This window comes from Dermacentor albipictus, chromosome 1 (genome assembly GCF_038994185.2).
Source record: "Dermacentor albipictus isolate Rhodes 1998 colony chromosome 1, USDA_Dalb.pri_finalv2, whole genome shotgun sequence".
NCBI lineage: Eukaryota > Metazoa > Arthropoda > Arachnida > Ixodida > Ixodidae > Dermacentor > Dermacentor albipictus.
This window is the reverse complement of record NC_091821.1, coordinates 371,044,874-371,069,711: the sequence shown is the minus strand read 5'-3', so window position 1 is coordinate 371,069,711 and position 24,838 is coordinate 371,044,874. Positions and strand designations below refer to the sequence as shown.

Sequence of the window (24,838 nt, the reverse complement as noted above, 5' to 3'; positions counted from 1 at the left end):
AAAACTGCAGCCAGATTTCCCTACGCAGACCCCCGGCGAAATTAACAGCGCGCCTTCCGGTATTCGTGCATCGGATTTCGGAAGTGCTGATCCCGCCGCTGCGCCGGCCATACGGACCAGGCGCGAGCTTCGACACGCGCCGCAGCAAGAAAAAGCGAAAAGAAAGAAGACAGAGAGCGATGAACAGAATGTTCCAAACCTTCGAACTGGCGCCCACAGGTGCCCACGACATTAACGTGCGCATCCGCGTTAATTTAATCATTTCGACGCGAACACCCACCTTCGCGCGACGCTTCGGTTCCCTATACGTACGTCCTGTCCAACATATCACCTTTCCGGAAACGCGGCATATCCCGTTTCGGTCTGCGTTTCATATTTCGCTGTCCCAATAACTGTGTTCCCACTTTGCATCCTCGCCTCCTGCCACCCCTGGGCTCCCTCTTGGGCGCGCTCCCTCTTTCCATACCTTTCCGACGCAGCGCCCTACAGCGGAGCCCGTAGCAATCACGGCCCCGCGTCGCACGCCGGCTGCGCGGTTTCCGCCGCCCCTGCGAACCTCGGCTCAAAGCCCGTCCGTCGCCTCGTCCGCGAGGACACGCTTGCTGCGACGGGCGCCTCCCGATCGCGCGCTGTGCTGCCTCTTCCTCCTGCGGAGCCCACGTCACCTCTTCGCCTCCGAGCCTGGAAGAAACAATATGCTTCGTCGTTGACGGACACTCCTACTCGCCTCTCTCCGCACGCAAGTTTTCTCCTTCGCGTTCCTGCTACTTCGTGATACACAACTTGCGACAAAATATTCCTGCGCATTTGGCTTCCGCTTGACTCTATATCTCACCCGTCGAAACTTGAGAGCATAGTGTTTCTTTTTTTTTTTTTACGGGCATAAGTTTCCGGCCCGCGTTGCGGCATTGTTCTTCGAAAGGGTGGCTGAGGCATCTTAAGTTGCTTACTTTCGACTTCCTGGTTAGGTCAGCATTTCCCGCGCCTAGAGTTGTTTGTCCTTAAGCTTAACCGGTGGGTATATGAAGGCTTGAATATAAGACCGAGCAAGTAATATTCGTAAATATTTTTTTTCAAAAGCCTGCCTTCAGCATCTTGTAGTTTGGAAGCCAAAAAGGATAGTCCGCACAGGGACCAAAATGTCGCGCGAGTTTGAAGCAAAGATACGTAACCAAAGCTGTGTTATATAAATATGGGGTTCGGCTTCGACGACGAGTTTATTCTTGGAGATCCAGGGGATTTCGCTACGTAGAAAAAGAAGAAAGAAAAGAAAACGCCCAAGTCCTCAAGTTCAAGTCATCGAGAGTGCAGTGGTCGTTGGATTGTACGTTTCCGAGCTCGAAAGCGACATCGCAGTGCACTCGGCGATAGAGGAGGAGAAGGAGCACCCGCATCCGACGCAGTGATTGAAAGGGGTACGGAGAAGGAGACGTGGCGGCGAAAAGTTTGCGGAGGACAATGTCAAGCAAGTTGTCTTCTTTGTCAGAGGCGATTGCCTCGCCGCGAGAACCCGTAGTCTTCGTGTTGCAGAGATGGTCGATGTTGGGCGTCGAGACTTAAAAGCAGGAGCTGCCGTTGCAACACCCCCCACCACCAGCACCACCACCACCACCATGTCCCGATGGGGATTGATTAGAGCAGCCGTCGTATACGTGTGCTTGTGGACCGTCTCCCTGCTCTCCACGAACCTCGGTGAGTGGATACAGCTTTTGTGAGGTCTGCTGTGAATAGAAACAGCGTTGCGATGTCTTCGGCGTTGCCGAAACCACCAGTGACGCAAGCAACGTAGTTTTTCACTGCTAACTGCAGCGCGGTGCAGCGTAAGCGAACGGTCGAGAAATTCAGCTTCTTTGTCGCACCAGTAGAGAAATCTACGACATCGATGCCATGATGAGCAATGTTTTGTGAAATAGGTTTCGTTCCATAGATCTACAAGGTACAAAGAGAGATATTGACACGCTTTCAGTTTTCCACATTTATATAATACCCCTACATGCACCCTCCCCTTCAGACGGGGTGGTGCAAGCAGCAAGCGCCTGTTACGAGGGATGTCTAGGAGAAAAATGGCAGATTTGATTACTATTCGCTATATGTAACCCGCCGCGTGGCATCGATGGGTTGCCTTTTTAATTTTTACTCAACAGTGCTCAATAAATTAGGAAACACAGCTCCAGCACTCGGTCGCAATTGTATTACATTGTACTCGTTCCCATAGTGTTGACACAGTGAACACTAAGGATTTATTGCAATCGACACGGGATTTCCTAGCTTCGACAGCTGCGCCTGCCGTCTTGCGGCCAGATTTTCTTCCTTTTCGTCTTTTTTTCTCCTTTTATTTTTCTGATATTTTCTTGGTGCAAAAAACCATGATGCCGTTTTCCTCAATGCGACAGTCAGTGAAATGATAATAGTGTTTATTTGTCATCAGACGAGTTCACAAAAGTGCATGTTTCCAGGTCCCTTACGTTTGATGAGTTCTGCGAGAAACTCCTAGTGTGATGTGGTGACTGTACCAAATATGTAGACGGCGCTCCCGGTGGGGGTGCCTTCGGTGACACTTTATGCGCCTGTGATTGTAGCGTGTGTAGTGTATGTTGTTACTTTCACATGTATGTCTTCTTTTTTTTCCAGAGTAATGTTCGAAACTTCGTGATAGCCGATCCTAAAAACGCCTAAATTCATTTTTTCTTGACTTAACAACAACAACAAAAAAAAGATCATGAGTGCCTCAGCTGTGCATTTGCTTCTCATAAATCTAATTCTTAGAGTGAAGATATGCGTTTCCTTTTTACTCAGATTTCTTTCTATTAGACTCGATGCAGAAGAACGTTGACTTCATACTCTACGCTCCGTTAATCTCGCGTGTTTAGAAACGTTTTAATCCGCTTCCCATTTTGTAAGTTTTCATTAAAGTGGTGGCATTGCCTGATATTGTAAAACGCGCTATGAAGGGCAGCGCGCCTTGGAAGTACATAAACTGTGAGTGGTATAACCGGATGAAATTGGATATGTTGGCAACTGTTGTGTCCCACCGGCTTCTCCACACACAATAAATTGTTCAATGAACAAAGTATGATAATATGAGGTGACATTGAAAAAAAAATGGCTGTGGCTTAGGTAAGGTTAAGCCCAGGATGCGAAGCATACTAGCCTTTATTTTAGTTGTTGAACCACTGTTTAGCCTGGTGAACTGCTGTTGCTTGGCTATATTTGGTTCGGCTAGACGAAGAAACAACTTATGCATTACTTCTTCGCCTTCAAGAGTGGAACGCGACAGCGTTCCCGTCGACCCGCCAAGGGGTGTAAGACAATGGGCTACAGGGCAGCGACTACGCGCCCCGCATTGGACGCGGTGAGCGTCGAGCAAAGCAGCGTTCGGCGCGGCAACGAAATGTGCGCCTGAGCAAGAGACGCACGCCTTAGAAACAGCGCGTTTCTAAGGCAACACCGCATTCACTAGAGGCGCTTTTGTACCGCTTTGAAGCGTTGTACTCGTGGCTCAGTGGTAGCGTCTCCGTCCCACACTCCGGAGACCCTGGTTCGATTCCCACCCAGCCCGTCTTGCAAGAGTTGAGCCAAAGCCACTTCTCCTCTGTCGTGACGTCACGGTGTCACGTGATTTCATGGTCACCGCCGCGCCTGAGGAGCTGGGTTGAGCCCTCGTAATATGCTTCGCATAATAAAAACAAAGAAACGTTCTGGCACTAATGCCGGAACGGGAATCTTTACATCGCATAATGCATCAGCATTTGCATGAAAACAAGTGTTCTTTTACTGCTTCGTGTGAATTAAACAAATCGGAGTCCCCCTAGTCGTGCTACGTCAGATCGTTATACTTTTAATCTGAATCTGTGTTCTTACGCTTTTCTCCTGCTCTCGTGTCCCCCTACCTGCCTCAATTTATTTCGTTAATGAAGTACTGCCAACGTATATACTATTATTCAAGAGCTAAATTATTCTAGCGGACAGATAAAATTGTCTAACGAAACGAAGGGGCGTTTTCTTCTTAAATCTTATTGAAAAGCTTTTGCACAGCCGTTCACGAATAATATAATGCGAGTTCCGGGAAGTTCTTAACTGTGAGTTCATTTTTGTCTGGTTAACCTTCCAACTTTTCCCTTGTTACCTATCTCTCTGTCTAGTAAAAATTAAATTCTGGCATTTTACGTGCCAAAACCACGATATGATTATGAGGCACGCCATAGTGGGAGACTCCGGTTTAAGTTTGACTACCTGGCGTTCTTTAACATGTACCCAAGGCACCGTACATGGGTGTTTTTGCATTTTGCCCCGATCGAAAGGTGGCTGCCGAGGACGGGATTCGATCCCGCCGCCTCAGGCTTAGCAGCGCAACACCAAAGCCACTACGACACCTCGGCGGGTTCATTTTTGTTCAATGGCGCAGTACATCTTTGCTCTTACGATATTTCGAGAAGTTCTTTATCTTCTCAAACGCGGCATGAACTTAAAACTGTGAAGTCACTGTATTGTAATGAATGCGTAAGAAAGCATTCTCACATTGTTTGCCAGGTTCCTGCTCAATTATAAGACTGCTACAAGCTAACAGGGCCAAAGTTTTCAGATGAGTTGGCTTTCATAACATTAGAAATAGAAACTAATCAGCGTCTGTCCGGTTCACTTCGTTTCTTTTCGCCCTTTCTTCCGCTCAGCAGTACAACATAAAATAAATGATGTGGCCCACTACACCACATTATCATTTACTATTTAAATCTATATCGAAACCCTTCACCGACCATTCCAAATTTGAACGAAAAGCCAGCGACTGCCGCAAACCTAGCTGTACGTAATATCTCGTCTTTGAAGCACGATCTTTCCTATTACTCTGCGTGCAACAAGGCACAGGTTTGTGAGCGCTACACAGTCCATGTCTGAGCGAAAAACCTAAAAATAAAAAAGGGGGGGGGTGAGTTGGAAGCTGTTATTGAACTCAAATGTAAAAAGATATGCTGACTTTATTGAAAAACTGGAGATGCTAGCCAGGCTGATTGCCTAGTATATACTACGCCGTGTGCTCGGTGGAAAATATGGGCCGGGATAACGTAAAACTATTTCATTCTGTTTTTATTTCAAACCCGCCATTATACCTCCGTCATTGTTCGATTCCCCCATAGCTCTTCGTGATTGCCTTGGTCTGAAAGCTTTTGAGAAATCACAGGGAGATAATGGCAGTTTTTAAATAAAAACAGAGTGGAATACTTTTACGTTATCCCGGTCCATGGTTAGGTGGAGCTTCTCCGCGGTCCAAGTGTGTCGCGAAGCTCTAAGCCCGAGTTCTCTGCAACTATTGAAAATTAGCGGCAGCAGTCACACTTAACATGTGGCAAGTTCAAAGGAAGGTCACACAAAGAGCACATTGGTGAGTCTGCCCATTGAGTTCCGTGCTAAATGTACTTCGCGTAGTCCAAGTTGATTGTGTAGCGATGATAACATATTTGTTTGTTCCTATAGTCCAAGTTGATTGTGTAGCGATGATAACATATTTGTTTGTTCCTATAGTGAACTCGCGCCATAGAATATTCAAAATACGGGTCACTCTTATATTTGGGAGCGCACTGTAATGATTGGGTCACACTTGAGAGACCGCCGAGAATGACGCCAAGCGACGGTGGATAGCAGAGTCACCTGCACTTTCGAGAAAGCAGTATCTGGATCGATTTTGTCGAGCTGCGTTGCTTCGTACCGGCCGCGTGGTAAGCGTTAAAGTTGTCTTGTATGGCACAATGAATTCAATACAGTGCAGCGGAGCACTGTGATGCAGTTTGTAGGTTTTAGTATACACGCAGTTGCATCACTGACGAGTTCTTCCGGTGGGCATGGAGACATCAGTTACTTCACGGCCGCTCAAGCGTCCGCTAAAATACCAAGACCATTTTTTATGGCTCTAAACATGAAGAAACGCTACCCTCACTGCATCTAGTTCAGTAACTGTAGGTTCAGTGGTGGAGCATGGCACAGATAGCAGTACTTGCTGACAGAATCAACATACTAACGGCAGAGGACCTGAACGGAACAGAGCCGTCAGTTTAAATGTGATGGTGAGCACTGTAGGAGTTTTTATTAGGCTCAAGAGTGATATACGGCTACGTTGACCCAGAAGTATTTGTGTTGCTCTTGAATCCAGGCACTGACGTGAAGATCAGTCAGGAAGTGAGTTTTCAGGTGGTTCGGTCGGTATTATAAAGGAATCTGATAGGTCCAAGGGAGCAAGCTGCGTACTTAAGCATACGCAGCTTGAAGCTGTTGCGTTCCCTGACACTCTATCAACAATGCACGCACGAGCTCTAATAAACTCCTACTGGAGAAGTATGTGCGCCCAACGACGTCTGCTTCCTGTGGGGGTTCCTGTAGTCGAGATGCCTACGAACCTTCGAGCCTGCGAGCCTACGAATTCGACGAACGTAAACACACGCCAAGTTTCTGATTGCTTTCTTTCAAGCAGTTGTGTTGGAGTGGAAAATGCGCTATAGTATATGAAGGCTATCGTAGAAGGTCCTCCCGAATTTCCGCATACGTGTGCACAATAGCATTCATGGAGCCTCCACCAGTGCTGCTTGAGAGCGTCAGAAGATATTCACTTATTCTGCAACGTATATTTTTCTGCTTGAAGTATCTTTAACTTAATTTCTTCTAAGTTCAATTTTAGAACTTGAGATGCCTGTGTAGTCGGTCCATCAAAAGTCACACCTAGAAACTTTCAACTCCAGCTTACCGCGCAACCCCTGGACAGCGCCACCCATTCAATTCCCTGGCTCTTTACCTACAATGCGCAGAATTTCACGTGCAGCATGTGACACTGCTCTTAATAAAGGCAATTGCCGGCAAACAGATGACATCGTTAGACCTTGGCATAGTAGAAAGGCCCCCATTAAGTTAATAGGCATCTGTAATCTTGCGAGTGGGATATGACGGTGCAGACCGGATCACCGTATATACATATATATGACAAGTTGCGTATAACGGAATTTTTTCCCATGCGTGAATACAAGTCTTTAGGTCAATCAGACATCTGTTCAATAGAATGAGGCTTGATATACCGTCTTGGGCACATATACGATGTAATGTGGGTGAATCTGCTCCACAGTCCGTTGTGTTTATGTACACCGATCCCTCGGTGAAGTAGTCAAACATCTAGGGGTATTTAAGGCTCCCAACACAAATAAAGTTGAAAAAAAAAACAATAAAGCCAAATATTAGGTCAAGCTAAGGTGATATATGAGTGCCTAAGAACGCCTAAGGTGTCAATGTTATCGCCAGCAGAGTTTTAGCAATCGAAAAACTTACGTAAATGCAGTGCACAATTACAGGTTCCACCGGTACATTCAATGAGTATAGCCGGATGACGAAGGCACTCCTAATTATAATTCAATCCCTAGTACTCAACCACTCGTAATAAAAGGACCATTGTATTGTAAGACGAAATAAAATGCTACTCGCTCAGCTCTATTTGTTTTTTTTTATACAAACAATGTTCACCAAAGATTACGATACTGCCTACTGCGAAATTTGAGCGCAGCTCTATATGTGTACATGTTTTAATATCGCGATATATCGAGGCATCGCACCGATCACCGCGCCGACTGGCAGGGCCGTAATATTTACCGTAAAACGCTTGCAGAGAACGCTATGCGCGAAGGCGAGCTTTCTCATTCTTTTTTTTTCTTTCCCCCGCACGGCCGGCACCACTGCTGCCACAAATGCGCGGACGTGAGTGCCACCTGGTGGTACTTCAAGGTCACTTCCTCCGTTTTTCTCCTCGCGCTCTTATCGATTTCACCGTCTTTCATCCACCGCTACGCTTCGCGTTCGCTTTTTCATCGTTCGCTTTGCTCTTTCGCTCGGTTACGCCAACGAAGGACGAGGCATAACGACGCTAAACGCAGGAAAGGACGCCTACGAGCTCAGCTCTAAAGAAAATTTGATTGACGCCACCCTTGACAACGAAGCGGTTGGTCGAGAGGTTTCGCTTTCTTAACTTTTGCATTTCAGTAGTTTCGTTATCGCGTATTCCTGCACTGGCTTCGCTGTCACGCGAAATTCACGCATACTGTAATGTGCAGAGAAACGCCCCGTCCATGGGATGTCGCGAGATTCCCGAATGGTCTACGCCACTTGACCAAGCGCTGCTGCAGCGGCGAATCTAATGCTCTGTCTTGGCTCGGTTTCTCCATGGCAGCGCATTTGCGTTTCACGCAGAAAATTAGAGCGCCGTTTGTCGGGGGCTGTTTGACTCACCGACGGCAGTAAAAGGCGATGATTGCGCGTGCAACGTCACCCCTCCCCGCTCCCAACTAGGGCGATTTGAATTCCTCTAAACATATGTGAATCCGATATTTTCTCGCAAACTAAATCTTGACACAAAAGAAGCGCTGCGAGGTTTTTCGAATGGTATTTTAACAGTCCACGTCGGCTTAATATTTGCCTTCGCTGTCCCTACAATGCGCACAAGAGCTTCATGAGTCCCGTTCTCGGACGCTTACTTGATGTCGCGGAGGAGGGTGTTAATTATGGTAAGTGCTGCTTTTATAAGGTTGACACAGCCAGTAAGGCGAATCATACTCTTCGTGTCTACCTGATTACAACGCTCCTGCACCGCATTTTCTAGCACATCATTATAATGCGATTATTCAATGTTTACATGCAGTGCATCAAGCGAGGCGCCCTAGACAAACTCGCGACTGTTTTAGCAAGCGCGACACGCCTACATGTGAGCCGAAGAGATAAAAGGCCAGACGTCTCAATTTTGCCCTCTAGCCCTTGATGCGATGTGCTAGCAGTTTAATTCAATTCGTTAGACACTGCCGCATTAATGGGACTCCATTTACATGAACGTAGTGTGCTAAAGAAATGTTGCGATGCCTTACTGACGCATTCATATAAACACGGCTACTGTCAGTATAGACGCTGGCTGTGTTAATATCCGAAATTATAGCAGTATACATTCGTGCTCGTCCACACTATGCTAAAAGAAGCGCGTCAGTACTTCAACATTTCCAATACAGCTGAATATAGCTACCAGACGATAGGAGCTCTATGTGATGGAGATTGCCAGTCTTGAAGAAAAGAATGGCACCATCTTTGCAGCCATTTTCAAGGCAGCCACTTTTTCAATTGGAATAAGTATATCGATCAATGTGTAGGTGCTTGCGTGGGATACGGAGGGGTATTTTCGCAAGACACTCTAGAAAGCTAGACAGGAAAGAGACCTTTGACGGAGAAAGAAAGAAAAATGGAAAGAAAGCAATTGCTCTGAACACACGGCAAAGGCTGAAAAGGTCTTTTGCTCTAAACGAAGATATACGTCGCGTTCGCGTAAAGGTGGGTTAAAGTATGGCGTTGTCGTATTTCTTTTGGCAGCCGCGGGGAAATTATGCGAGGTAAGGAACATTTAATAACATCATTCGTCTACACAGATCCTCGCTCAATCCTTGATGTATTGAAGTCTCCTTTCTATAACTTCCAACTTTCAGAAAACACGGTTCTCTCAGTACTGGTTATAAAACGGCGGCGGTAAGGAGAACCTAAGGTTTCGATTTCTGCTGTTTCTTTACATAATGGTTGTGATAGCCAAAACATAAAATACCAATTCCTGCTGAGAAGGCCGTCGGTTTCCTAAGCAGGGTGAATGCGGGACGCTAAAGGACAACTTTATGGTTGAGTTATTGCCTCTCTGACCGAGGAAGGGACACAAAAGATGGCATAGCTATGTCTGTTTGTTTCGTTCGTTCGTTCGTTCGTTCGTTCGTTCGTTCGTTCGTTCGTTCGTTCGTTCGTTCGTTCGTTCGTTCGTTCGTTCGTTCGTTCGTTCGTTCGTTCGTTCGTTCGTTCGTTCGTTCGTTCGTTCGTTCGTTCGTTCGTTCGTTCGTTCGTTCGTTCGTTCGTTCGTTCGTTCGTTCGTTCGTTCGTTCGTTCGTTCGTTCGTTCGTTCGTTCGTTCGTTCGTTCGTTCGTTCGTTCGTTCGTTCGTTCGTTCGTTCGTTCGTTCGTTCGTTCGTTCGTTCGTTCGTTCGTTCGTTCGTTCGTTCGTTCGTTCGTTCGTTCGTTCGTTCGTTCGTTCGTTCGTTCGTTCGTTCGTTCGTTCGTTCGTTCGTTCGTTCGTTCGTTCGTTCGTTCGTTCGTTCGTTCGTTCGTTCGTTCGTTCGTTCGTTCGTTCGTTCGTTCGTTCGTTCGTTCGTTCGTTCGTTCGTTCGTTCGTTCGTTCGTTCGTTCGTTCGTTCGTTCGTTCGTTCGTTCGTTCGTTCGTTCGTTCGTTCGTTCGTTCGTTCGTTCGTTCGTTCGTTCGTTCGTTCGTTCGTTCGTTCGTTCGTTCGTTCGTTCGTTCGTTCGTTCGTTCGTTCGTTCGTTCGTTCGTTCGTTCGTTCGTTCGTTCGTTCGTTCGTTCGTTCGTTCGTTCGTTCGTTCGTTCGTTCGTTCGTTCGTTCGTTCGTTCGTTCGTTCGTTCGTTCGTTCGTTCGTTCGTTCGTTCGTTCGTTCGTTCGTTCGTTCGTTCGTTCGTTCGTTCGTTCGTTCGTTCGTTCGTTCGTTCGTTCGTTCGTTCGTTCGTTCGTTCGTTCGTTCGTTCGTTCGTTCGTTCGTTCGTTCGTTCGTTCGTTCGTTCGTTCGTTCGTTCGTTCGTTCGTTCGTTCGTTCGTTCGTTCGTTCGTTCGTTCGTTCGTTCGTTCGTTCGTTCGTTCGTTCGTTCGTTCGTTCGTTCGTTCGTTCGTTCGTTCGTTCGTTCGTTCGTTCGTTCGTTCGTTCGTTCGTTCGTTCGTTCGTTCGTTCGTTCGTTCGTTCGTTCGTTCGTTCGTTCGTTCGTTCGTTCGTTCGTTCGTTCGTTCGTTCGTTCGTTCGTTCGTTCGTTCGTTCGTTCGTTCGTTCGTTCGTTCGTTCGTTCGTTCGTTCGTTCGTTCGTTCGTTCGTTCGTTCGTTCGTTCGTTCGTTCGTTCGTTCGTTCGTTCGTTCGTTCGTTCGTTCGTTCGTTCGTTCGTTCGTTCGTTCGTTCGTTCGTTCGTTCGTTCGTTCGTTCGTTCGTTCGTTCGTTCGTTCGTTCGTTCGTTCGTTCGTTCGTTCGTTCGTTCGTTCGTTCGTTCGTTCGTTCGTTCGTTCGTTCGTTCGTTCGTTCGTTCGTTCGTTCGTTCGTTCGTTCGTTCGTTCGTTCGTTCGTTCGTTCGTTCGTTCGTTCGTTCGTTCGTTCGTTCGTTCGTTCGTTCGTTCGTTCGTTCGTTCGTTCGTTCGTTCGTTCGTTCGTTCGTTCGTTCGTTCGTTCGTTCGTTCGTTCGTTCGTTCGTTCGTTCGTTCGTTCGTTCGTTCGTTCGTTCGTTCGTTCGTTCGTTCGTTCGTTCGTTCGTTCGTTCGTTCGTTCGTTCGTTCGTTCGTTCGTTCGTTCGTTCGTTCGTTCGTTCGTTCGTTCGTTCGTTCGTTCGTTCGTTCGTTCGTTCGTTCGTTCGTTCGTTCGTTCGCTCGCTCGCTCGCTCGCTCGCTCGCTCGCTCGTTCGTTCGTTCGTTCGTTCGTTCGTTCGTTCGTTCGTTCGTTCGTTCGTTCGTTCGTTCGTTCGTTCGTTCGTTCGTTCGTTCGTTCGTTCGTTCGCTCGTTCGTTCGTTCGTTCGTTCGTTCGTTCGTTCGTTCGTTCGTTCGTTCGCTCGCTCGCTCGCTCGCTCGCTCGCTCGTTCGTTCGTTCGTTCGTTCGTTCGTTCGTTCGTTCGTTCGCTCGCTCGTTCGTTCGTTCGTTCGTTCGTTCGCTCGCTCGCTCGCTCGTTCGTTCGTTCGTTCGTTCGTTCGTTCGTTTTCTTTTTTTCTGAACTCCTGAAAGAAATTGCATACTTTCACGTTGCCGCTCTTCACCTGCCGGATGCACTGACCTTAAAACATTGGAGTAGCTATATGAACGAGATTCTTTTGCAATCTCTCACTTTTACGAGCTTTTGGAGGTGTGTGTATGATGTATTATAGGCTTTATTTGTAATGAATGGTTCATTTTTGGTCACAAGGCGACTGACTCATTAGCGACAACACCCGCCATGGTGGCGTAGTGGCTTTGGTGTTGCGCTGCTAAGCCCGAGGTGGCGGGACCGAATCCCGGCCGCGGTGGCCGCATATCGATGAGGACGAATTGCAAAAATGCTGGGTCTCGCGTAATCGAGAGTAAGCATGAAAGAAGTAAGCATGAAATGGCTACCAGCAAAATAGGTTGGTTGGATATGATACTAGCCACAATCTTTGAATGAATACAGTGTATATTCGCAATGGTATACCCCACCACATCACACCGCACCACGCCATACTGTGCACTGGTCCATATGAACGCGATAGACTTCTGTCACAGACAGAACCTCATTGCAAGTCTCGTGCATCCCCGTTGCATCGTACGCTACCAGCTTGGACGCTGCCACATGCTACCAGCACGCCGAGTGCGTCGCGGACCTCGCAGAGCGCTGGCGTTGAAACAAGCACAGGCAAACTCTGTGGCAACGCCAAAAAATGACAATCAGGTGCATAATGCCCTGTATTTGCCTTTTGGCCATCGCTACAGGAAAAGACAAATAAAACTTCAGCGTACTAGAAGTGACAGCTGGAGATATTGTGAACAAACATTTGGAGGAAGTCGGGAGCAATATTTTTGTAAGTTGTTTTGGAAGTAACTAGCGTTTGTAATGCTGTCTTGACTGGTTGCCCGGATAATCTGGTTTTGTTCTCGCAACCTGCCCGGATGTTCTCGTTTGAATGCCTGGATAACGGCTCTGGCTTTTGGCTCAGGATCACTCTAAGGACGCCGACAACGGGAGCGAAAAGTATTTCATGCTGAAAAACATCCGTGTACCATGCATTCGGTGCACGTTGACAAAATTAACCTTGAGTCACCCACTACGGCTTGCCTCATGGCCATACCGTGGCGTTTCCAGGTAAAACCCTAGAAATTAATTATTTTAATTTAACTTGAGCCATTAGGTTCACAATGCTACGCATAGCCGCGCATCAGTAACTACATATCATTTCGAAGTTAAGATACCATAACTATACAGTAGCCTTCGATTGTGCCGATCCGGTTAATAATGAGCGATAGTGTGTACATGATTGATTGTGTGTACAGGACAAGTGAACCATGGCCCCGCCCTGGGGTTCTTAGGGAAAGGGGTGAAATAAGTGCACAGTTGTCAGTTCAATCTCTGATGAGATCCTTTTGTGGTTACTTTTGCCTGTTATTGTGCACGGCATTGCGCTGTCTACAAGCTTCGCTTAAAAACAATCAGTATTGCTTAAGATAATAATGCAGATTTCGGTTTAAATTAGGTGAGGACAATGTGTGCAAGTAGCAGAAGCTTTACTCTTATTATCCACATTTCCAGCATCCTAAGTTGGCAATGACTGCTGCTATGGAAAATACGCAATGCAAGATTTTCGTGAAGATTATTTTTCATTTCAAGGTCGAGACTACGCGCTTTTACGTAGATAAATGTCTATGCCGCAGGGCAAGCTTCAAAAAAAATAACCAAAGAAAAGAAATAGGAAAACAAAACTTTCTGCATGCGGAGAAAGTACTGGAAAACGAATCTACGGATTTATGATTACGAGACAATAAGTATCTTGTGGATTTCGTTGTAAAAGAAAGCGTTAATATAATTTTTTGCATACATTGTGTTATAGTTCCTGGTGCATGGCTGAAGGTTGTTTAAGATAGAGTAGGCAAAAAACACATAAATACAATGTAGTCGCGTGACATGCGAGTAATAAATACATAACAAATACTATATTCACTAGGTGCTTTTCGTTTCTCGTTTAATATTCGTGAAATATCTTAGTGTAGAAAGCACGCGAAAAAGAAAGTCGATGGAGGAGGTCGCTGCAAGATAGTTCGGCCACCTTAACGAAAAGCCCTGCATGTGCCTGTGAGGCTGTGTCGCATTCGCAGCAGAAAGTTCGCCACGTTGCGCAGTATCCCTCCCATTGCGCTACCGACCTTCCAGACATTGTTCTGTACTGCCTCCCCAGCAGTTCTAGGTAATTGCTTCCAAGGTTATTGTTGGATGGATACTGTGCGATTATAACAGAATACGCTCAACCAAATAAGCTCGTTGCAACATGCGAACGCGCTGCTGTATACGCTGCTCACGCGGCCGCTGCCTTTTCGGAAGAGCGTGCGCCGAGTGCGGCGTTGGGAGACACTAAAACCTACCGCGACATGGTCACGTGTTGGGCCGATTTTTCTGAAACGAATAGCTTTCACTGGCTTTGTTTGGGCAGTTTTGTCAGTGGTCATGCCTTTCACCGCCGATGCAAAAGCGCCGAACCAGAGGGCACGAGCTCTTTGCGCGACTGAGTTTCAAGGCGCGTCCAAGAGCTCTGGGGTGTTCGAAGGTTTAGGTCCTGTTTAAACGCAATGCTGGAGCGCTCGCGAAGGACAGCGCTCTTCTTCTTCATCCGCCCTCTCCCCCTGTGCTGGCTGCGAGAGAGAAGGATAGCAGTCTCCGATGAGTCTGGAGAGGAGGATGTTTGTCCCTGAAGTGCTCTTGCTGCTGGAGAGCAAACACACGTGTGGAATCGGTTTGAATGTATTCTCACCTATACTATTGCGACAGAGGCGCTGTTTAACGGATCAGTTGTCTTCGGAACTAGGCAATTAAGCAGAAACGCTACCTAAATATCTTCACTGCAACAAATGTGTGCGTTCAAGTGTATCATTCTTTTCATGAAGCAATAAAGCTTGCTACAGCAGCAATTGGCGATACGCTGACATTGACAATCATCGGGGATTGTTTCTGCATGTATATGTGTATATATATATATATATATATATATATATATATATATATATATATATATATATATATATATATATATATATATATATATATATATATATATATTTGCTTCAATTTTGTCCCATGACACTCGATTTTACTTTATTCCCTCCCTTCATAACGACGCTGATCGTATGGGCCAGAGTCCCTCTATATTTCGCTCCATTGGTGTATTGTTTGCCCGGACTTCGGCCATAGGTTTTTTAGAGCGCCTATTCCTGATTTTTCTGGCAAGCCTACAAAGTTTCACGGAAAGTGCAAAGAAGAACCTGCCAGAAATATACATCGTTTGGATTACCGCGCACGAGTCCCTGCTGCGGAATGCGGCAACCGGCGCCTCCGCCCGAGCTCATGTTTACTGGGCCTTCTCACTGCAGGACGGGCCAACGAAAGCGGTTGAAGTCCTGACAATATATTGCGATATTCTGCAACACTACAGGCTAGATAGAAGACCTTACCCGTCACCTCAGCCCAGCCTAACTTGAGAAGAGGCAGTAAGGAAGGCTCTGGAAACTGCAAACCAACAGATACGTCCAAAGTATCCTATCGCACCGAATCTCTCCTACTCAGCATTTATACTTCTGCACGTTCTGTAATGTTCCAGACACCCTATCCCATATGGTACTTGGGGGTGTCGGAAAATGCATAGCACCGCAGACAAACCGACACTAACCGAAGAGCAATAGGAGGCCGAACTATCAAACGCGGACCCGAAGAGACAGCGCAGCCTCCTCGAACGGGCACGGGAGATGGCCATGGCCCACGGCTACCTGGAATAAGGAGGCCGCCCACCCAGCGCGCAGAGTGTGCTTGCTCAGAACAAAAGTGTATCCTCTCTCTCTTCCGTCATGATGGAAACCACGCCAGCGTATTGCGTTTTTACGCAGAGATACAGAGGAATGAAGTCCGGTGCTAGTTGAAGCGCTTAAAGGGTATTGCTGACTTCTCAGACTCCACCTTCAACTCAGCGCAGCAACCATTCTCGACAAGGTAAAAAAAGAAAACAAGAGAGGTCAACGAGAGGCACGATCAATTTGTCACTCAATGAAGAAAGCAAGAAAAATTATTGCCGCAGGTACTCACCAAGGCCGCCAGATTCAGCGACTGTTTAGACATAATTTGCACACCTCCGTTCGCTATCTTTTTCCCTCGTGCGTAAGAAACTCCTGTTATCACAACCAACCAAGCAACTAGCGTAGAGTTTGATGAAATGGACCATAACTTAACATGGTCATGAAACACGCATTCTGGCCACGACAAGCCCACGGATTTCCGCGGCTGTCTTAGAGCACGCGTCTAGCACAATGGTGTGGCCTGAGATGGTCGTTCTGGAGTTCCCGAGTTAGTTCCTTTCGTCTTTTTTTCTCCTACTTTTCTTCTTTCAACAGCTTTTTACACTGTAAAGAGATCTCAGCACATCCTTTCACGACACTGTTTGCTTTCTTTATCTGTTATCTTATTTAGTCGGAAGTTCAAGTTTCAATTTCACCCAGATAACTTGGTCTTCGCTAGTGAGCTTAATCGACCTGGCCAATGTCACTTTTCTTTTCTATTTGTTCTTCAAGATAATTTGTTTGACCAAATATCCTTTCTTTCTTTTTTATAGCGACTATATAACCTTTCACTACTGATGCTTACAGTTAAATATGTGTATTACAGTCTGAAAATATCCAACGTGACCCAACCCACCTAAAAAGAAGTCACCTTTGCTGTATAGCTGCTGACATCTTTTACGTGACCGGTATCCTAGGATCAAGAACCAAGTGGCTTTTCATCGGAAATACAAGTGGAAAAAAAAACTTGAACGGCGCTTCAGCTTTAAAAAATTTATTAAACTGTGTTGTTTTACGTGCCAAAACCGCGATCTGATTGTGAGGCACGCCATAGGAAGGGGAGGGGGGGGGGGGGATCCGGAATAATTTGGACCAGCTGGGGTTAATTACGTGCACCTAAATCTGAGCACACGGGCGTTCTTGCATTTCGTGCCTATCCAAATAAGGCCACCGCGGCCATGATTTGGTCCCGCTATCTCGTGCTTAGCAGCCGAAAAGACGCTTAAATGGAACGCGCTAACATTCAAAGATTCGAGACTGCTTCTCCTGCTTTCCGGCAACTGCAGCTGATGCAACAGTACTGTTTATCAGAAAACGCTGGTGGTGAATACTATGCACGAAGGCGAGTTTTCTGGTAGACGCGTCCTCTTGCGTGGGCAAATCCCGGAGGTTCTGCACAGTCGCGCCAAAAAAAAGAAAAAAAAAACCCAACTTTTATGTTTCTGTCATTGTTTCGCAGTTTGATATTTAGGTCTGAGAAGCTTTAATCTAAAAGACATGCGCTGTGTGCGTTTTGTTTCATGACATCTGTTTGTGGACTGTCATTCTAAAAAGTCCGAGGAATAACTTTGTCAATAATGTAAGACAAGGCATGAGCAATTTTAGCGATACGATGTAACCCGCATATACCTCGTGTCATGTAGTGAGGCGTAACCTAAACATATACGTCATTTTCAGCTCATGGACAACTTCGCCGACGCCGACACCGACACCGGGTTTTCTGCAACAAGGGGCCCTTAATGCTATCGCGTTAATAACGGACTCATCGGGTAACTAAACGGACTTCTACGGCATTTATTTTACTCTGCCTTTATTTGTTTTCTTTTTCTGCAGTATCATGCGAAATACAATGTGATGATTCCCTTCAAATGCAAATTGTCAACTTCTTCGGAGATTTCTGTACTTCATTATCTGTTGAGATTTTATGCTTAATTCCCAAAGTTCATGGCCGCCGATATGCAGACGATGTTGCTCACTATATTTTATGCGAAGCATATTAACGTAGGTTTCGGGCCTTCGCGCGACGCCCGGCGGTGGCCACCATTGACCCTGAAGTGGGGTCACGTGACATGACGTCACGTGATGACGTCACACAGGCTGCAGATGGGGCCTCATATCGCGCCGTGGGTCGCCTCCCGGCGGTGGCCACCATTGACCTTCAAGTGACCTTCAAATAGGTCACGTGACATGACGTCACGTGATGACGTCACACCGGCTGCAGATGGGGCCTCATATCGCGCCGTCGGTCGCCTCCCGGTGGTGGCCACCATTGACCCTGATGTGAGATCACATGATGTGACGTCACGTGATGACGTCACACCGGCTGCAGATGGAGCCTCATATCGCGCCGTCGGACGTCGCCCGGCGGAGGCCTCCACGCTTCGGTTCGCGCCGTCGCGCGCGACGCGGTGGCGGTGCCACCATCGCTGCATCACGTGATATGTGACGTCACGCCAGGGATGAAGCGGCGCGCGCCCGCAGTCGCGTCAGTGTCTGTGCCCGCAACGTCGCCAGCGTCTTTGCGCCGGGCGTGTATGCGGTCAAGATGCCTCCAAACGCTAAGGATACGCTAAGGTTAAGCCCAGTGGATGCTTCGCATCCACTGGGCTTAACCTTGATAAGCCTCCAATTTTTTTGTACCTGTATATTCGTGATAATTTTCCGCTAACGCCAAAAGCCCAAGCACTATTTCACATCAAGAAAAATCAGAACTTGTTAACTTTTATTCTTAGTCACGAATAGTATATTATGCAAAAACCAATGCTACGTTTTCGAGTAAGAACTTATATGTATAATGTATGTTTACTAAATAATTACCTTATTGAACTATACCCCCAATTGAAATCGAATTCCGTGGTACAAAGGAACGCTACTACTAACTTTGCGTAAAGTTTACTGCACAGAAATTATAATTTTGAAATATAAAACTCGGCCTATCAAAAACGATACGTTGGACTTTGTAGTTTGTATAACTCGTTGCGGCTTGTTCGTTGTGGGTTTACCCAGAAGATGTGTTGCAGAACAATCGCATCTAGAGTTGGGCGCAGCAGTAACATATAGACGTGAAAATTTGTGACAGTTTGCTTTACATGGAATTTGCTTCCAAGACAAAGTGAATATGACAGAGAACGCAGATTCTGCTACAAGTATGAGATAATAATCTGTGTCATAACTTCGGCATGCGGGCACGAGAATCATGCTAGCCGTTACTCGTATATCATAGCCCAAGTCACTCTTTAAGAGACCCATCCTAGCATACAATACGCTTGTCAAATCCGTCTCCTGATTGCGCCAAGTGTCGAAACTGTCAGAAAGAGAAAGTAGAACAGCTGTAAAATTGATCTTACAACAGAAAAATTGTCTGTGGAATAAGCAGAGGGTTTCAGTGAGCTTTTGACTAACATGTTTCATTCGCTGCCAAAAAAGCGGAATTGGGAAAGTGGCTATTCCAAGACTCTTGTGTTTGTTTGTTTTGTCTTTTCTTGTGTGTTAGCGAGAAATGACAAATTCCGTTCTTTTTACTCTATGCCAAAAATGAACAGTAGACCAGTGGCAGCAGCAAAGGTACACAAATGCAGAATGAAAAAAGAAAGGAACGAAAACTGGAAAAAAATTGTTACTCGCGCGCGAGATCCACAGAACGAGGGCGCTGTGTTACCAATTCCGATATATATTCTGCGGACAGATTAAAAATGTAGTGCGGGGCTAATTTTTTTCTACGTTGTTATTGTTTTATGGGGTGCCGCAAGGTTGGTGCAATCTTCTGCCGACTTTTCGTAGTCGATTCCATCTGCAACATTGTCGACCACACAGGCTACGTACTTATTTTCGTGTTGACTCAAGCTCCAAGATGGAATCCGCTGCGCGGATTTGCTAGAGTAGCAACGAGAAGCAGTACAAAACAAACAAACAGATAAGAGAATCCGACGAGAGCAGCACGGAGGAGGAGAGACGCAAAGCGAATGTGAGGAACACGGCCACAGGGGCCACGTCCTCCACGTGGGATTGTCTTTGACGGTCCGTAGAAAATCATCCAGGAAAGAAACTTAAAAGCTAAATTTAAAAAAAAAACGACGAAGATCTATGCTCATACTCCTGTCCAGCAGCGGTTTGTCGTCACTGGAATGAAACCATCCACGTCACCGCGTTCTTTTCGATTCGGTGACTCAACGTATCAGTGCTTACGACGGACTGGGATTTTCCCAAACCTTCCTCAATATTTTGTTTTTTGTGGCTTTCAGTCTTCGGCTTGTTTTGGCGTACAATCTGTTGTACCTATACCTTTTCCAACAAAGTGCTGAAAGTATTACTCGAAGAAATTCGGCGTGTCCCCGAAACGCATTCGTCTTGTTTTTTTTTTTTTCAGGTAAATAACACGGAATGTTTTTCTAACCATGCCTCGCCTTTTCCTGCACGGCGAACTAAAGAATGCGGCGGACTTATGTCGTTAGAAAACGTCTGGAACTACACATCAGCGTTGGCACACATGCCTTCCTTGCGGAGCCGAGTGGAAGCGGCCATCGACGCTTACCCTACATAAAAATAAAAACAAAGAAGAAAGAAAGAGAGAAAGAAAGAAAGAAAGACATGCGCATTGCAGATGCAGCTGCATTCTTCGAACTGCATTTCATATCGCAGTTACGCTTCAGCTGTCAGTGCAGTTGCATTGCCATCGCTGTTCTGGGAGCCTTTCCAGGTAGGAAGGGAATTCAGGTTTAGCCGACAAAGAAAGCACAGAACCGGTCTGTTTGATGAGGCGCAAATGCGCTTCGAAATGCTAAGGTAAACGCAGTGATGCGAAAGCTTTTGCTTGAGTTAACTCGTAAGACCCGCTGTTATCGGTTATGTGGCTCCAGCAAGCGAGACTAGATAAGTATAGCCTTATCTACCCTTCCTGAAAACACCTTCCAAGAAACACGCGCATATCGGATGATTTCCAAACGTTATCTGTGGCACCATCACAAAAGGCTCGGGGCACTGCGTCTTGAAAAGTACGAAGTAGCTAAGCCTGCAAAAAAAAATACGTAGAAAATAAGTCAATTTCTTTTTAATGTAGATAATCCTGCCTGAATTTAACAGGCGTTGTTCTGGTGCTGTTTGACTGTTTGTTATCACATCGTGATCTCTTTGGAAGTGTGACGGCAATAGAATTTCCTTCAAAGAATAAGCTCTGGCGTAATTTATTCTCGACCTCATGTTCTTCCTTATTATATGTTGTTCCAATAGTTCGCGCTATATATATATTTACAAATATCCGAGATCACTTCTTGGCATGTCTGCTTAGAAGCGTGTTGGAAACTGAATTCTATTTTTGAAACAAAGTTCTCTTGTTAGACAAGACGACGTTCATCAAGATATATCAAGTGAAGACCAGAATATGTGTATACCACCCGTATTATTTATTGCCTCTTTAAACATGAACGCCCGGTGAATTGGCGGGGGCATCCGCCGATGGCGGTTTCGTTTATTGCTCCTTATTTCCTTGTTTTTTGTTTCTTCTGGAACATGTGCGACATTAGTCCTTATTTGTTTATCGTACAATTATTTTAAGCCTGCTATAGTTGTGGTGCTGGCCGGAGCGTATTTCTATAGATTCGTTTTACTATACCCGCAGCATACGTAGAATCTGTTCCTTCATGCCAGGTATGCACAGGAAACATTCTAGCATTGACTAACGCACCATCGCTCCATTTTCTGCTCTGAAGCCTTCCAGATTAACACGTCAAAGCGTGAAGGCCCCGAGCGTATATGGCCAAAAATCGCAGCTGTCTATCGCATAATTCTTTGTAGTTAGGCACGTGCCATGCCGCACCAGAGCAGGTGATGCCATCTGGGCTTTTCAGCAATAGGCACGAGTTGTCAATTCAATATTTTCAGACCAAACTGAGCCGTGTGTACAGAAGCAGCAATAAAGCAAAGAAACATTTCCAGTTTGTTTTAAGCATAGCGCGCATCACTCTCAAACTTAACCCTCAGCAGCATTCAAGTCTTCGCGCACCCTTCCTTTAAGGACAGTCAGGTTTCGAACTTTCTGTTTATCTTCGTATAACGTTGGCTTCCGTGACAAGTTTGAGGAAGTGCCTTTTTTATGCGAAGCATATTACGAGAGCTCAACGCAGCTCCTCAGGCGCGGCGGTGTCGCCATGAAACCACGTGACACCGTGACGTCACGACAGAGGAGAAGTGGCTTTGGCTCAACTCTTGCAAGACGGGCTGGGTGGGAATCGAACCAGGGTCTCCGGAGTGTGGGACGGAGACGCTACCACTGAGCCACGAGTACGATGCTTCAAAGCTGTACAAAAGCGCCTCTAGTGAATGCGGTGTTGCCTTAGAAACGAGCTGTTTCTAAGGCGTGCGTCTCTTGCTCAGGCGCACATTTCGTTGCCGCGCCGAACGCTGCTTTGCTCGACGCTCACCGCGTCCAATGCGGGGCGCGTAGGCGCTGCCCTGTAGCCCATTGTCTTACACCCCTTGGCGGGTCGACGGGAACGCTGTCGCGTTCCACTCTTGAAGGCAAAGCAGTAATGCATGAGTTGTTTCTTCGTCTAGCCGAACCAAATATAGCCAAGCAACAGCAGTTCACCAGGCTAAACAGTGGTTCAACAACTAAAATAAAGGCTAGTATGCTTCGCATCCTGGGCTTAACCTTACCTAAGCCACAGCCATTTTTCCCTTCAGAATGACATTTGAATTTAGAGCCATTTCTCGTGTAAATCCCATGTCTGCTTTTTTGTCTCCTATATCTTCCCGTTTTAATTCCTTATCCTTTTCCTTTCGCCTTCGTATATTCCTTCATTATCTTTGCCACGTGAGATCTCTTAAGATATTTCTCTTCCATAAACTACTTACCTACAGAAGATTTGCATGTGGGCGGCTAGACATGCTCAGTAGAAGCCTCTCCTCGACTGACATCATTCCCAATCTCTCTGGCTCATAAAGTGGGTGGCTGCCTTCAGTCTTAGTAGCCTTCTCTGTTGCCCAGTCTAAGAGGAGAAGCTGGGCGAGGAGAGAGAAAGAAGAGGATATGCTCGCCTCCCGCACAAACTGGATGTCCTACAGTTCACCCTGTGGTTACGAACCATTGGGGAAAGGACAGAGTCCAACTGCGTATCAAACGCAAATCTAACAAAAACTACCAAACTCAGGTGACCCGCTGAAGCTGTAGTGTGAAGTGAGCATATCTTACGACTACCGGGTTCTTACCACTACCACGAATCTCACGTCAACGCCTCTAGCAGACTGACCTCTCGCTGATGCGGCAAAAGCAAAGCGGGTTCTATATTGTCATCACTAACTGTGAAATGTGTCACCTGAGGGAACAGTCGCGAAAATATTTACCCGTGTTCCAGCTTCAGCCGGCTAGCACAGGCTTGATTGATATTGACAACGCATGCAGCTTACAATGTGGATGTCATTGCATTCGTAAAGCACGTACGACATTTCCACAGACATCCAAAGACACTCCCTATAGGGATCGCGAGACGCAGAAAGTTTTGGGCATACACTTCGCTTCTCATTTGGGACTTACTTCGGCAAACTCAAGGACTGCGGCAGAATGTAATGCGATAAAGACGAGAAGCGTGGGAAAAGGGAAGTCCTCCTCTTTTCTGCTCACATCGCTTTCCAGCAATAAAATGCTGGTGGTTTCCTGGCGGCAATCATTGGTCTTTTCTTCTTACGAGCCAACAATAAATGTAGTAGGAGTGCTTACGACGCAACAAAGCCGGCCCAAGTAAACGCAATTCTGCAATATGGCTACCTGCTTTTAATAACCGCGAGAATATGCGCGTGGAAACGCTCAGCATGGCAGCAAGCATATATATCTTTATACGCAAGTCATAAGAGAATATTAAAAAGAAGTATTATAAAGATACGAACGTATTCAGGCATTAACTCGAAGAGTAACTGAGTGTCTACGCAAGAAGGCCAGAAAAGAGGAAATAAGGGAAAGACAGACCGAGAAAATAACGAAATTGTTTTGTTCACAGATTAAACAGGGAGAGGCGGGCTAGTAGGCGGTCGATATTGGAATGCATCATATAACCGCGCAAACGACAACGGACAAAAAATAAAAAACACAGGACAGGCGCGGATCCGTGCCTGTCCTATGTGTTTCCTTTTTTGTCCGTTGTCGGTTGCGCGGTTATATGGTGCATTCCAATATTGTTCACATGTACCACGCGTGCCAGGACAATGCAAAACACTCAAAGCAGCGCCGCTCGAGATTTGTGATCGAAGTACACACAACGGACTCAGCGTCTTGTGCAAGGCAGCTCGCAACACCGTGACTTGCACAAAGTGCACACATTCTTCTTGCGAAAGTCGTCTTCACTAAAGAACGTTTGGTCTCTCCCTGCGGTCATTTGTCCTTATCGACGACGTTGACACGTGTGCTATGCTGGCTACTTTAGCGTCTTCCCTGGGCCAGTTGAAAGACCTAGTGGCAATGGGAATTTCGTTGCGAGCTACTTATTGTATGAAGCTTGTATTGCTTATTGTATTATTTATTGGCAACCTCTAATGGGGCTTGCGAACGTGCGTCTGTAAGCCTGCGCAGCTTTCTTTAGGTCGTTTGATAGGCCAAGAAAGCACACATAGGGAGATGTAGTGATGCAAGTGTTCATTTTGCTTTGTTCCTCTCCTCCTATGGCATCTTACTGCTAAATTCTTCGAGTGTTGTCTTTCTCGAGGCGTAATTATATGTTTATTATAAGACAAATACTGTAATTATTTCCGCACTTGCATGAATGAAATAATTTAGGATACTACTAAAAAATAATTAGAAAATAATTACCAATTCGAGTGGATGACGAAGAAGAAGAGAACACACAATGCTTTGTCCGCATCGGCTCCCGTTTTTTGGGAAGTTTCTGAGCGAATGTTTTGCTTGCGGGTGCCCAATTTCATCACCGACGGATCCGTGAAGTTGTTAGCTCCAAGCGGATACCAGACTGTTGCCAGTGAGTGGACTTTTTTCAGATTTTACAGCTTTTTTCACTGCGACCGCACCGCCAGTGGACCACAAGTGTTCGTGGCGAAAAACCGCTCCCGGCCTATTGGCCGCTCGGTGAGACTTCTTATGGAATACACTGTACAAGGGGAGGAACTACCTCGCGACGATTTTCTAGAGGATTCCGGCGGGCAGTTAGCCGGCCAAAAACACTATTTGACGAAATCGTCGAAGGACAGGCCTACAATGGAGCCAAGCCTAGC

General features: G+C 46.4%; 1 protein-coding gene across 1 annotated transcript in view; it reads left to right on the top strand.

The window, feature by feature from the left end:
- Window positions 1–401: 401 nt before the first annotated feature.
- The window catches only part of LOC135904077 (acetylcholine receptor subunit alpha-like), a 162,946-nt gene continuing 138,509 nt past the window's right edge, over window positions 402–24,838 (top strand). The window contains exon 1 of the mRNA XM_065434670.1: window positions 402–1,692. Within this exon, the coding sequence (XP_065290742.1) occupies window positions 1,533–1,692 (160 nt within the window). The 5' untranslated portion in view covers window positions 402–1,532. The remainder of the gene's footprint in view (window positions 1,693–24,838) is intronic.